This window comes from Channa argus, chromosome 17, assembly GCF_033026475.1.
Source record: "Channa argus isolate prfri chromosome 17, Channa argus male v1.0, whole genome shotgun sequence".
Lineage (NCBI taxonomy): Eukaryota > Metazoa > Chordata > Actinopteri > Anabantiformes > Channidae > Channa > Channa argus.
The window spans coordinates 12,933,788-12,946,309 of NC_090213.1; the positions used below are offsets into that span (position 1 = coordinate 12,933,788).

The 12,522-nt window shown below is 40.9% G+C and overlaps 1 protein-coding gene across 5 annotated transcripts in view; it reads left to right on the plus strand.

Moving 5' to 3' along the window:
- The window catches only part of LOC137102409 (estrogen-related receptor gamma-like), a 28,151-nt gene extending 15,894 nt beyond the window's left edge, over positions 1 to 12,257 (plus strand). For all 5 annotated transcript variants that reach the window (XM_067481910.1, XM_067481908.1, XM_067481907.1 and 2 more), the window contains exons 5-8: positions 5,427 to 5,537; positions 6,217 to 6,399; positions 9,956 to 10,225; positions 10,378 to 12,257. In XM_067481910.1, the coding sequence (XP_067338011.1) occupies positions 5,427 to 5,537; positions 6,217 to 6,399; positions 9,956 to 10,225; positions 10,378 to 10,622 (809 nt within the window). In that variant the 3' untranslated portion in view covers positions 10,623 to 12,257. The remainder of the gene's footprint in view (positions 1 to 5,426; positions 5,538 to 6,216; positions 6,400 to 9,955; positions 10,226 to 10,377) is intronic.
- Positions 12,258 to 12,522: the final 265 nt, after the last annotated feature.

The following is a 12,522-nucleotide window of genomic DNA, read 5'->3' on the forward strand; positions in this document are numbered from 1 at the left end:
GCCAACACAAAAAGCTATGTTTGCTCCTCCATATTCTCTTTTCCCTTAGTGATTATGAGTTCAAATTGTAAACTCCAACCTACAAGTTGACTCTTTAAATTGCCATTTTAAATGCTCGGGTGACCAGGCCTTTACACAAACTCACACTTCAGCTTCATTTATTTTGGAAGATGAACAGCAAAATTATTACTCAAACTAAATGCTCTTTGTGGACCAACATCACACATCTTTTGTACGACATTTTCCTCCCATTTTTACATAACCCAATTAAAGTACGCCTTGTTGCCAAAGTGCTGACTTGTATACAACTTGTGAGACGTCAAACAGCTCGTTATCTTGGTCTGTCAGGTGTCCTCCTAGCGATGTCTCCAGATCTCAGCAATTACTTTCATGAGTATGATGTTACTGTCACCAACAGCACTGACGGACAAAACTATGAAAGCACAATCCAAGTTCTTGTAAACGGGAATGATGTTTTAATACAGCCTACTCACCTCTAAACATAGCTGCATCTGTTTACTGCTGCTGTGTGTGTTCCTAAGTGTGTATGAGGGAGCTATGGCGATACAGCATTATAGTGTCTTTACACACATATTTTGTGTACATGAGTTTGATGAAGCAAATCAATCTGCACTCACATTTATGCACACACTTGTTTTTGTCAGTGTGTGTGTGTGTGTGTCCTTTTTCTAAATTAGCTGCTTTTAATAGGGTAGGGATATAAATGGCATCCCAGTCCACCTCTCAACGCCTCCTCTTCATGCCACCTCCTTTGCTTTCCCTCCCCCCTCATAAATTCCTCCAGATGCCTTATGGGATTCCTGGACCTCCGTGAAATGCAAACTGCCCCTCGTAACTCCTGTCATAAGCGTCCTCGTAACGTGCTTCACCGTGTCTCGTAATGCCCCTCTTCCCTGGAGAGGCCGCAGTAAAGGCTGAGACAGAGGACCTGTGAGATTTAATGGGGAGAGTCAGAGCCATATTAAATACACAGCTAAAAGACATATAGAGCCCAGGCAGGATTTAATTATGCCTTTTTAGAGCCCATTTCTGCAGTTGCTGTCGCTGCTAAGGGCAGTAAAAACATGCATGTTAACAAAATGTGAAAAATATTTTGAAAATCGCATTATATCCCACAGATGTAATGTGTGATGCTGTTTAATAGTTTGACAGTTTATGTTTGTAAGAAACATGAGCAGTGCTGCAACAATATTTCTCTCAAGCTCCCTCCTTCCCTCATCTCATCTCATCCCCACCTCCTGCCAGCTAAAGTTATTTAGTCTCAGGTGTGTTAATCATGCTGCGTTAATCTGCATTCTGAGAAAAGCAAAAACAGAACGAGTGTGTGCGCTTTTCTCTGCCAACTTTCCAAATCCTTTTTTTTAATATTTGTTGATGAGAAGCTGTATGGAGGGAATGTGCTGGCATGCTGGCTTTGGTGGCAGCCATGTGTGCATTTGTCACAATATCTGAGAAGCGTGGGATTGTTTACAGTGAACAGATGCTGGTGATACAGCAGCGGTAAGGGAGGCCACCTTCCTGGATCAGTCTGGATCAGCACATGGATGTCCGTGCTCCTTATCCTGCTTTACTGTGTACGTTTTGGGAACCTGTAAAGCTCCTCATGTGAATATCCAGGAAGATCCAGACTCCGTCAGAAGAGGGCTGAGTGATGAAAGCAGCAAAAAATAGATCAATGCTTGAGTAGCCAGTGTTTATTGAACTGTGATGGGCTGTACAGAGGAACGGGGAGGAGGTGTGTGTGTGTGTGTGTGTTTTGTTTTCCACCAAAGCTATTCTTGGCCTTTTGGTTGTCAGCACATTCCACTGTGAAGAGTTACACTTAGCTCTGATGTGTGCGTTTAAATAACCGTCAGATGCAAACACACACAAGTACGCACTAGACACACACACACAAACATATCTGTATGAAAAAACATTTCTATATATCAACAACTAGTTGTTTGATTTAATTGAGTCTATGCGATGACAGGACACAAGTAAGCGGCCTCATCCCTCACTTCACGCCTCAGAGTGGCACCTGCCAAGTACCTGCCAGGCTAATCCACACTTACTATTTGCCCCCTGTGACAGCACCAGCCGGTCAGGGGCACTGAGTTTACCTGAACAATCTTTTCTTTAATACCATGCTCATCTTGGGCAGCTCTCCAACTCCTCTAAGCATTTTATTACACTCATAGTGTTTTATGAAGAAGAGCTTGACAATTTTAAATGTATTTTGTGACAAGTTGTCATTTTTCTCTATTTGTTGAGTGTAAGAATTTTTAAAAACACACTAGTACATGACATTTCATTTGTTAGTTACTGAAAGATTCCTAGTTTGACTTTAGGCTGCTGATTAGTTGAAAGTGGGTTTAATTTACCTACAGGTTAAATTAAGTCTGATTCAAGCTGTTTAAACATACAATTCTATATTAGGGCCCGTAGGGAGGTGGGTAAGCAGGATCTTTGCAAGTGTTTATCTGTCAGAATTTTCCGCCGTTATGTGCGGACGTGTCCTGTCATACAACATCTAAGCATGACATTTCATAATAGTGGTGAAGGAGTCTTGTGGCTCTGCCAGCTGAAGCTCAAGCTGGTGCCTCAACAGACAAGGCAACTTGAGGCAGGATCTGGGAAGATCTGGAGCACACTGTAAATATAAGGGCTTTTTATGAGTTGTGTCTATTTCCTAATAGTCTTGTGGACGAACCTGTTTGCTTTCAGCAAAGGCCACAGAGTACGTTCTCACTTTGTTATGAGGTGGCTCATCTTTCCCTTGTAGCTTTCTCCTACTTCTGTTCATAATTTATTTATTGAAATTTGAATATTGAAAAATATTGTTACGGTAATATCATACATGTAAAATATGAGATAACAGCTTTACAAACCACTTACGTGAAATAATGAGAACCTGCCCATGAATGGATGTAACCAGACAACACACCATATATGCCTTACTGAGAGGACATAATGTTTCTTTCATACAATGGATCTTCATAATAAATATCTGCATAAGTACAGGAAGCTGCAGGTTTTAAAGGATGGAGCGACACACTGAGGTGTAAAACAGGCAAACTGTGTTACAGACCGGAGTGCTGTTAGATCTATTCAGGGACCACTACAGTCATTTACACTGTGTAAATCAAGTAACCCAACACCACGACTAAAGGCTGCCTGAATCACCAAGATCACAAACTGTAACTCTCAGTATGTGTTTGAGCAGAATAAAACCAATCAATGTTTCTTTTTCAAAACTACTTATTTTAGTCTCATTCTTTATTTCCTACCTAAATCATAGAAATACATCATAAAATAAGATTATCTCATGCTAGTGATTATTTTCTCTACTATAGTACTTTTGTGGCCCCTCCCATAGAATCAGTTATGGGCCGGTTTAGTTAGGTTGCCCTTTAGTCTAACACATTTGGAAAACACTGCAGATTTGTTATATGACACGTCCAAGTGGTCATTTCAAAAGGCAGAGCTAGTGTGCAGCCAGTGTGAAGAGCTGCAGCTGTTCTTCCTGCCTATGTCGGGTGAACCTGTGTTTGTGGGAAAGTTGTGGCAAACCGTTCACCTATCGCAATGTTACAGCCAGAATCGTAACAGTCGAAGCACACGCAGGGCTGCAACCACAACCACACCGATAACCAGTCTCAGTCAACCTCTGCAGCAGCCACATGCAGCCGATAATGACACAATGTGGAGATGTGTGGCCAAGCTAATGTGTTCACAGTACAGGTCAGGCTCCCTTTAGGGATCAAGGGGAATCCAAATATTTTGCATGTAATGCAAAGGTTTTTGAGGTAATGCATTAGTGTTGCAAGGAAACACATTCATAGAACCAAAACAAACTCGCCACCATGACCCCCTAGGGGCTCCATGGCCCATAGAAGTGCCGCCCTTGGAAAAAAAAAGGAAATTTAGTAAACTTTTTAGATGAAATGTTTTCAACTTAAACAAAAAAATAAACCAATACCTTCAAGCCACTAAGAGGAAGAAGCTGGCATAGGAGATTTCAATCAAGAAAAATTTGTGTTTTATTTTAAATCATGTAAAAATAGCTGTTTTCTTTTTTTGTTCCTGTCAAATCAGTTGTATTTTGTGGATTATTATAAGTCAGAACGTTTAACTGAATGTTGGGATGCTTTATGTACTGTTTGTACACTCATCTTTGTGAGGACGTTTACGAACACAATGCATTCCCCAGCCCCAGGCCCTAACCTCAGCCATCACACCTAAACATAACTTCACACCTTATTGTAACCTAAAGCTCAAACAGCCCTTTGAAGTTGTGAGGATGAGACAATGATAAAATGTCCCTTTAATGATAGTATCAAACTGAAGTGTTTCCACACAACCATACACACACACATACACACACACACAAAGATGCTCTTATGTCCCCATTACCGTGGTGATGAGGGTAACACAACGCTCCTTAAGATGAGCAGTTGTCAAGCTGTTGGGTGTCATGTTACAGGATGCACGCTTCTGTGCCGCCATTAGTCAGATCTCGTTCAGTCTCCTTGAGGTTGTCAAGTCTTGTGATCAGAGGGCAGGTGATCTGATGAACTGTTTGAAACCTGAGCCAGAGTCAAATACTTGACTAATAAAAAATTTAAAACGAAACAAAAGAAAAAAGTAATCCCTGCAGCCTGACTCCAAAACACTGACAAAGATCCAAGTAGAATTGAAACATAGTCTAATAGTGTTTAATGTTAGTGTTCGCAACCATTTCTTATATTAAAATTATTGATCTTCTCGTGTCATCTGATGTTAAACTTAATATTTTTAGATGACTTTCCCCAATATTTAAAGCATTATCAAACAATTAACCAGATTCTCCAAATGTATTAACCTTTATTTGTGCACTGACACTATTATTCTGACATCTGTTATTTAAAAAATCAGTCAAAATTAAAGGACACCATTTTTATTATAAGCAACATATTTAGTGAATCTGAAATTCACCCTATGACGTAAGGACAGTCAGGCATGCGTGAGCCTATAAATAACAATAATTCTCTAAAAGCTAAAATTATTGATTTGAAATGTTCTTGTATTCAGCTCCTGATTTCTGCTCTTCAATACCCTTTGTTGGAGTTGATTAAAATGCTCTTTTTGGTGCAATTGTGGCCAAGATACAGATCCACCAGTGATTGGAGCTTCCACACGTGTATTTATACTACAATCCTTTAAACACATTCCCTGCACTCAGCTGATCTCCATTTAGCTAATTGTGTGACATCTAAGACCAGTTGGCTGCACCTGTGTTGATTTAGGTGTGTTACTTACCTTTGGCTAATCGCTTATTTTGCTTTTTATAGTTTCATTCACCAACTACTTTGTAGACAGTTTTCCTTTTACAGTCTTTTTCACATCAAACCTGTCACTAATACCCATAGTCTGTGTTTTTGTAGGTGTGCGTCTGGATCGGGTTCGAGGTGGCAGACAGAAATATAAGAGGAGAATAGATGCTGAAAACAGCCCATATTTGCACCCACAGAGCAACTTACCCCAGAAGAAAACATGTAAGTGTAAAAACTTCAGGTTAAATATGAGGTTAACTGAAGTCAAATGTGTTATTTTAATAGATTTTTATTGGATTTCAGAGTCTTGACTGTATCTTTGTTGTTGTGTGTGACTTCAAATGGTCAAATCATCCTTTCTGTGATTTTTAGGAATGTTAGGATGTGTTAATCACTTTTTGGTTTTTACTTAAATATTTTTATAGTTGGTATTTGCTAATGATGCTATTAATTATTGCCAACTGCAGTGTCTGAGGTAAGAAATGAGAAGCTTTGGCTGTAAGAAACATCTTGTCTACTCTACTAAAGCAAAACACATGAAAAGCTTGTTCAGGAGCCCAGGAATAGTCTTTTGTGATTTCACATGGTTTATGTAGCTTTAGAATTAAGACAATTCATGAAACATGTAATCATTCCTATCAAATCTGGAGAAATGTAGTTTCTAGCTGAACCAAATGGGGATGTTTTTTTCTACATTGGTGAGGAAACTAAATTTCATGCATGACAAAAGCCAGTTTCTCTGCTCACTTACAAAGTAATGGACATCACGTCTGTTCATGTTTGTGTTGCCTATTATTTATACCCAGTATTTTTTTCACACAGATTAACAAAATACAATATCAGTGAGCATTTCTCGTTAAACAAAGGTTGCAAATATAATCTGTTTCTCTGTCTGTCTTAGTCTCTCTTGGTGGTGTGGTAGAGAACAAAGTAGTGTCTCTGCTGCTGGTAGCTGAGCCCGAGGGCATCTTCGCCATGCCGGACCCCACTGTACCTGAAAGTGACATCAAGGCTCTGACTACACTATGTGACCTGGCTGACAGGGAGCTGGTGGTCAACATCGGCTGGGCCAAACACATCCCAGGTACAATCCAGAGTGATCCCCCTACATCACACTGACATCAGTCAGTTGTTCGCTCACACAATCCAACCTGCACATTAGCTCACATTAAGTCTCTAATCAGCTCAGACGAGAAGATTGTTGTGACTTGTGGTTGCCAAACACTTGCTGGATACCCAGAGGAGAGAGGAGGGCATGTGTGTTTTCAGTTAATCAGTGTGTGTGTGCGCGCACGCTCTACACTGTCTGCCAGGCCCCTGCTGCCCAGTGTGTGTTGTTAATGTGTCAAACAGATGACCAGTAGCCACCTGGGCATTTTAACTCATTTCCTGGGCTGCAGCCGTCTTCCTGTGCCGTCTGAATTACGGAAATCCTCCTGACACTTGGAACACACTTAGCTTCTCCTCTGACACAGGAACAGGGAGCGATGTCCAAAGTTTTTTTTTTCCTTTGCATGATCCACTGCATGAGCTATGTTGGCTGTTGTAAATGCTGAGGTTGAGAGATTTGCTTTGAGACCCACAAATGACCAGGCAGTATTCAACACTTCAGACTCTGAATGTGTGTTTGGGTCACCTCAAGCTGTTCTGAACTAACAAACTAACTTCACACACACCTACTCAAACCTGGGCCAGCAACAGCTGCCTGTTCATTGTCATTGATGGTGGCTTTGCTGCTGTGTACACTCTGCAGAGTTAGAAAGATTCAACAGAAGTGCGACTACGCCACAGGGCGAGAAGAGAGGCTCAACATCTTCAGATACAATTCAGCTACAGCTGGATGAGAGCCAATTACGAGAATCTTAATTCGAGCTGAAGCCAAAGCAGAAAGCCAGTTTACTAGCCAATGTGAAGGAATCTTAAACAAAACAGTGAAAAGTTGATCTAGACAGAAATAACAACAACAACAACTTGCTAAAACAAATTGCTGACATTGTTGATGTGTCTGATGGATTCACCACCAAGCAGTTGGTGCAAAGCATGTAAAGTACAAGCTCAGCACAACACCCCCCAGAGCTTTGCTTGAATAAGAAAATATGGGCACACTGAGTGAAAACACTAATACATACACTGATCAGGCTGATATTATGTTCACCTGTCCACTTTAATACAATCCAATACAGTAGCTCTGCCATGAATTCAAATTTTATAAGGTTATAATTTCTCAGTTTTTAAGTTGAAACTGTCAGGTAATAATTCTTTGTGTTTATTATTGAGGTCAAAGTGGGTTGTGGAGTCATACTGGAGTTCAGTATAATAAGAGGTGGTTCTAATGTTTTGGCCACCCTATTCAAAATGAACAAGGTGCTAAAGAATTTTTTTTTTCTTTTCTCTCCTGTTTTATCGTTAGCAGAAAAACTAACTGAAGCTTTGACTGCTTTATCAGCTGTGGTTATCCACACCCAAAACATCACTTGGGAAACACCTGGGTTTTTTGTTGATGCCTTGTGTCTGAAATGCTTACAAAACAAACATGGCGTGTGTGTGTGTGTGTGTGTGTGTGTCTCATTGTGTCCCCACATTTCTTATTACAAACTGGCCACAAAGTAATTATTTCAGGTTGTTGCCCCTTATCAGCAGTTTCACTGTTCTGTCAAAAAATGACACACAATGAAAAGCGTCACGGAACCCCACCTGTCCTTCTTTCCCACCTCCTACCCCCGGGCTGTTGCTGTCTGTGTCTTTGCCCCATTGTTGGGTCTCTACTTGCATGAGACATAGTCCAACTGACGGGTGTATTTGTAGCCATTTTGCCAGTGGAGGATTTTTGCTGTGAGAGCGAAGCGCTGGTGTGAGGCAGCACAACTGAGAGGGAAGAGAGAGGGAGAAAGCAACAGGAAGCATTGTTTTCATCTAACTTTCAAATCAGTTGCTCTTAAGATTTAATTTGTTGGACTTTGAGGAAGAGGATGTTTGTTACCTTAAACTGTTTCCGTGCTGTGACTGGGAAATGCTGATTAACTGTTACAATTTAATAGAAAAAGAGAGAAGACAGACTCTAAGTAAGGCAGATACTAGGAGGGTGGTAACGGGGACATTCGCATCTTTGAAGACACATGTTGAGGATGTAAAGGAGACTTGGCTCAAAGAGCGAAGGTAGATAGAAAAGACAAATACATTGAGATGGGTTTGTTTTATTTTTTATTTATTTATTTGTTTTAAAAAAGACCCCCTCGTAGCAGCGTAATGATAATGTCACATCAGCTCTGGATGAGTGGCAGCCCCTATCGCTGGGAGAACCAGAATCTTGGGCAAAGTGGCCTGGGCCATCTGAGTTCTTTGCCCAGGGGGAGGTGAGTGTCATGGGGGGCTACTGTCCTGGCTGCTGCCCCTCCTCTGTGTCTGCTCACATTAGGCAGTTTGACAGTGATGTGGTCTGAAGTCTGAGGGCCAGACTGGCAGATGAGCTGGCTAAAGACCAACTGCCCTCTTTGCTTTTGGCCTTTTTTGAGTGTGCGCTGCAAGTTGGCTGTAAAATGTGTTAAAGGCGACTGTGGTTTGACTGTGTTATTGTGGATATGATACAGCTAGTACTAGCAAGAAAATTCTCCTCAAATGGTCCTTGTTGCCTTCAATGCATTTTGCTTTGTCTCTTCAGAACATCGTTTTGTCTTTTTATGGACTGTTTAACCTGTATTTGTCCTGCTATCTATCAAACTGTTGCCTGAGATTTCATCACACAGACCTAAACGCACACATTCACACAGGTCTCAGTCCCTGATCGATGGTCTAGTCCCAGAATACTGATCCCTATCGACCGAAGAAATCGTGCACAACTAGAGTTTCCAATCAGTCAGGGAGTGATGGAGGGGAAACGGACGCCAGTGATGTCCCTGTGGTGATTGTAAAGAGCGGTGGATCCTGATAACAATCACAGATGGTGTCAAAAACACGAACGCCTCCCTTTCCTCTCCTCGGTCTATAAAATCATCTGTTTAATTACAGTAAACGTGTGTGTGTGTGTGTGTATGCAAGTTTATGCAGGAGACGTGAGCGGGTTTAATCATGCTCCTGTGGGGTGTAATTGTCAATCAAAGTAGGTGTGTCCCACAGAGTGTAATTAAATTCTTCACCTAACCACTCCCTCTGTCCTTCCTTTCGCCCTTTGCTGTGTGCTCTGCTTTGAAGGAACCAATCTGGATTGTCAGAGATATTAGATGTTCTGTTCGAAATTACTGCCATTAGAGCATTTCGTATTTTGCTACTACTGCCTCAGCTTTAATAGAAGGTGGGAAAAAGCCAAACCACTTATATGGCTCATTGCTCTCACTTAACCCCTGGCAAAAGTACAGATAAAGGAATCGGTGCAAAATAAGTAGCATAGCTAATATCTACAAGGTTTCGAAAGGGTTTGACATTAGAATGCTAATACTATCTGCAGCTGTACTCGCACTTAACACAACTTAACACTTTTGTAAAATGGGTGACATGCCCATTTAAAATACTTGCATCTGAATGCACTGCATTAAGGTCTTGATTTCCTAAACTCGTCTTCATCAGACTAAACAAGAATGCAATTAAAATTGTTATAACCCACTGCAGTAAGTCTAACCTGTCCAATATATCTTTGTTCTTTCTAGGCTTTCCCTCCCTCTCACTGGCAGACCAGATGAGTTTACTGCAGAGCGGATGGATGGAGATTCTGATTCTTCGGGTGGTGTTTCGCTCACTGGCATTGGAAGACAAGCTGGTGTATGCAGAAGACTACATTATGGATGAGGAGCAGTCGAAGCTGGCAGGGCTGCTTGACCTCAACAACGCCATCCTGCAGCTGGTGAAGAAGTATAAAACCATGGGGCTCGACAAGGAGGAGTTTGTGGTCCTCAAGGCAATTGCACTTGCTAACTCAGGTACAGAGTGATTAGAGATGTATGACTTCACAGCTGCATATTTTTTTTTTTTTAACTTCTGTCTCCCTCCACTGTTCTGTGTTTTAAATTATTGTGCCATTAAAACATCAATTAGTTGACATACCTTCAACATTAATTACTGTCTCTTACAGACTCCATGCAAATTGAGGACCCAGAGGCAGTTCAGAGACTCCAGGATGTTCTTCATGGGGCCCTCCAGGACTATGAAGCCACACACCATCCGGAGGATCCTCGACGTGCTGGCAAACTGATCATGACCCTTCCTCTCCTCCGTCAGACGGCTGCACGGGCTGTCCAGCACTTCTGCAGCATCAAACAGGATGGCCGTGTGCCTATGCACAAACTCTTCCTTGAACTGCTGGAGGCCAAAGCCTGACCCAAACACAATGACCCGTCCTCACCCCTTGTGCAGAAGTTTAGATGAGGGAGGTAAAGGATATCGGGTAATGGTTTATTTGTTCATTTCAGCTTGCATTTGACAATAACGTTTTGAATTTGCAATCAATGGGAAGCAGCTAGGACATTTTCTTTTTAGGGCCGCACCCCTCCCACTACCAATGAAAGTTTAAAAAAAAAAAAAAAAAAAAAGCTGTCGAATTTGCATTTAGTGTCTTAACGCCACGGACGTTGTCATCTTTTCTGTTTGTGACATCGTTTTGAGTGTGGTGACCTACTTCAAAAGTGGAAGTCGGATGACCCTGCAGCGTAAAAGCAGAATAAAACGCCTTCTAGTTATATCTACAGTTACATGCCAAAAGTAGAGCTTCTTTTGTTAAAAAGACCACCTGATACTTGAAGATCCTCATGGATTATTGCATCCATCTTTAAGCCTGGTAATCTGCATTTTAGTGCATTTAGAGAGCCTTTTAATGGCCTGATTATCTTTGTCCTTTTTGTATCAAAAAAGTAGAAAACATGAAATTTATAGGAGGAAAAAGTAAATGTGTCCTAAGAGGCACGGAAAGTCTTGCCAAAGAGTAAAGACTCATATTAATGAATAATACCAGCAATCGTCCACAATATTATGTGGCTGTAAGACCTTCACATAACCCGCATCCCTGCTTTGTTGTGTGCCGCAAAAATATTTATCCAGTCACTATATTCATAGGTGGAAAAATTAAAGGGAGGTGATTCGGTGATCACCACCTCATCAGACGGTTACCATCCTCCTGACTATAGTTGAAAATTTCAGGGAAGAGTAATCAGCATGTCATGATGCAACTGTATGACAGCAAAGTGATATTTATTTAAAAGTGGTTATTTTCTTTTTGGTGTTTTTTCTTTTTTGTTTTTTTTTTTATTTACTAACATGAAAAGTAGAATACAGCAATTACAGTGAATAATTTTTTAAAGATTTTTAAATGATATCATTGTAAGATAATTTTGTACTAGCTTCTCTGCTACAGCACTGATAACGATGTATACCATATCATGAAACTGATTATAAGTGGAGTCTGTACTTGAAGATCATGTAGAGCTGTGTAGATCCATAGATATAACTTTAACTACTGTTTGTGAAACGGCTGCTGTTCTGTATAATCTGGATTAGGGAGGTGCTTGATGTCCTTTCTGGTAAATCAATGTCTAGGATGAAATTTGTGCACTACTTTTGCTTTTAGCCATACGATTTGGGGAAACTGGTGATGGCGCTCTGTTAATCTGTTAGTGTGTTTTGTGTGAACAGTAGTTCTATTTGAAATTTGTCTTTCTGCACGCATTAAATGAAGGGATTAAACTCGGATGAGTCTCAGTACAATAAAGACAAAGCTGTGCTCCCTATTTTACTTAATGCAAGGTACTGTGACACTGCAATGTGCATATTTTTGTGACAAGATGATGGAAGCAATATGACGGTTTAAGTGCGTTCTGTACATTTTTATGTATATACACCATGTCTTATGCCAACAGAGATGTTTAAAGATGCTAATAAGCTTTGTTTGGATGAGCTGTGCCGTGCTATTTCTTTCTCAGGTGGATTCTTGGGCAATAAAGATGATCCCCTTAATGCAAAGCTAGCAATATTTGAGTGTTGTCTTTATTTATAAAGAGAAGTGGGACTGAAAGGTTTTGAAGCAAATTCATTAAGAGCTGCTAAGTGGATACAGTCTATTCTGCACCATCTGACAATGGACTGTCATTTCCAAGTGAGCCCCATTATGGCACATTTAGGCCATCGCAGCCCAGTTGGATGGAGATTTATAATTAACAGCTGCAATGTAATGAAGTTTAACAGTGACTCCAGGGAGTGCTGGTCATCAGATGCCCGTTGAGGCTGA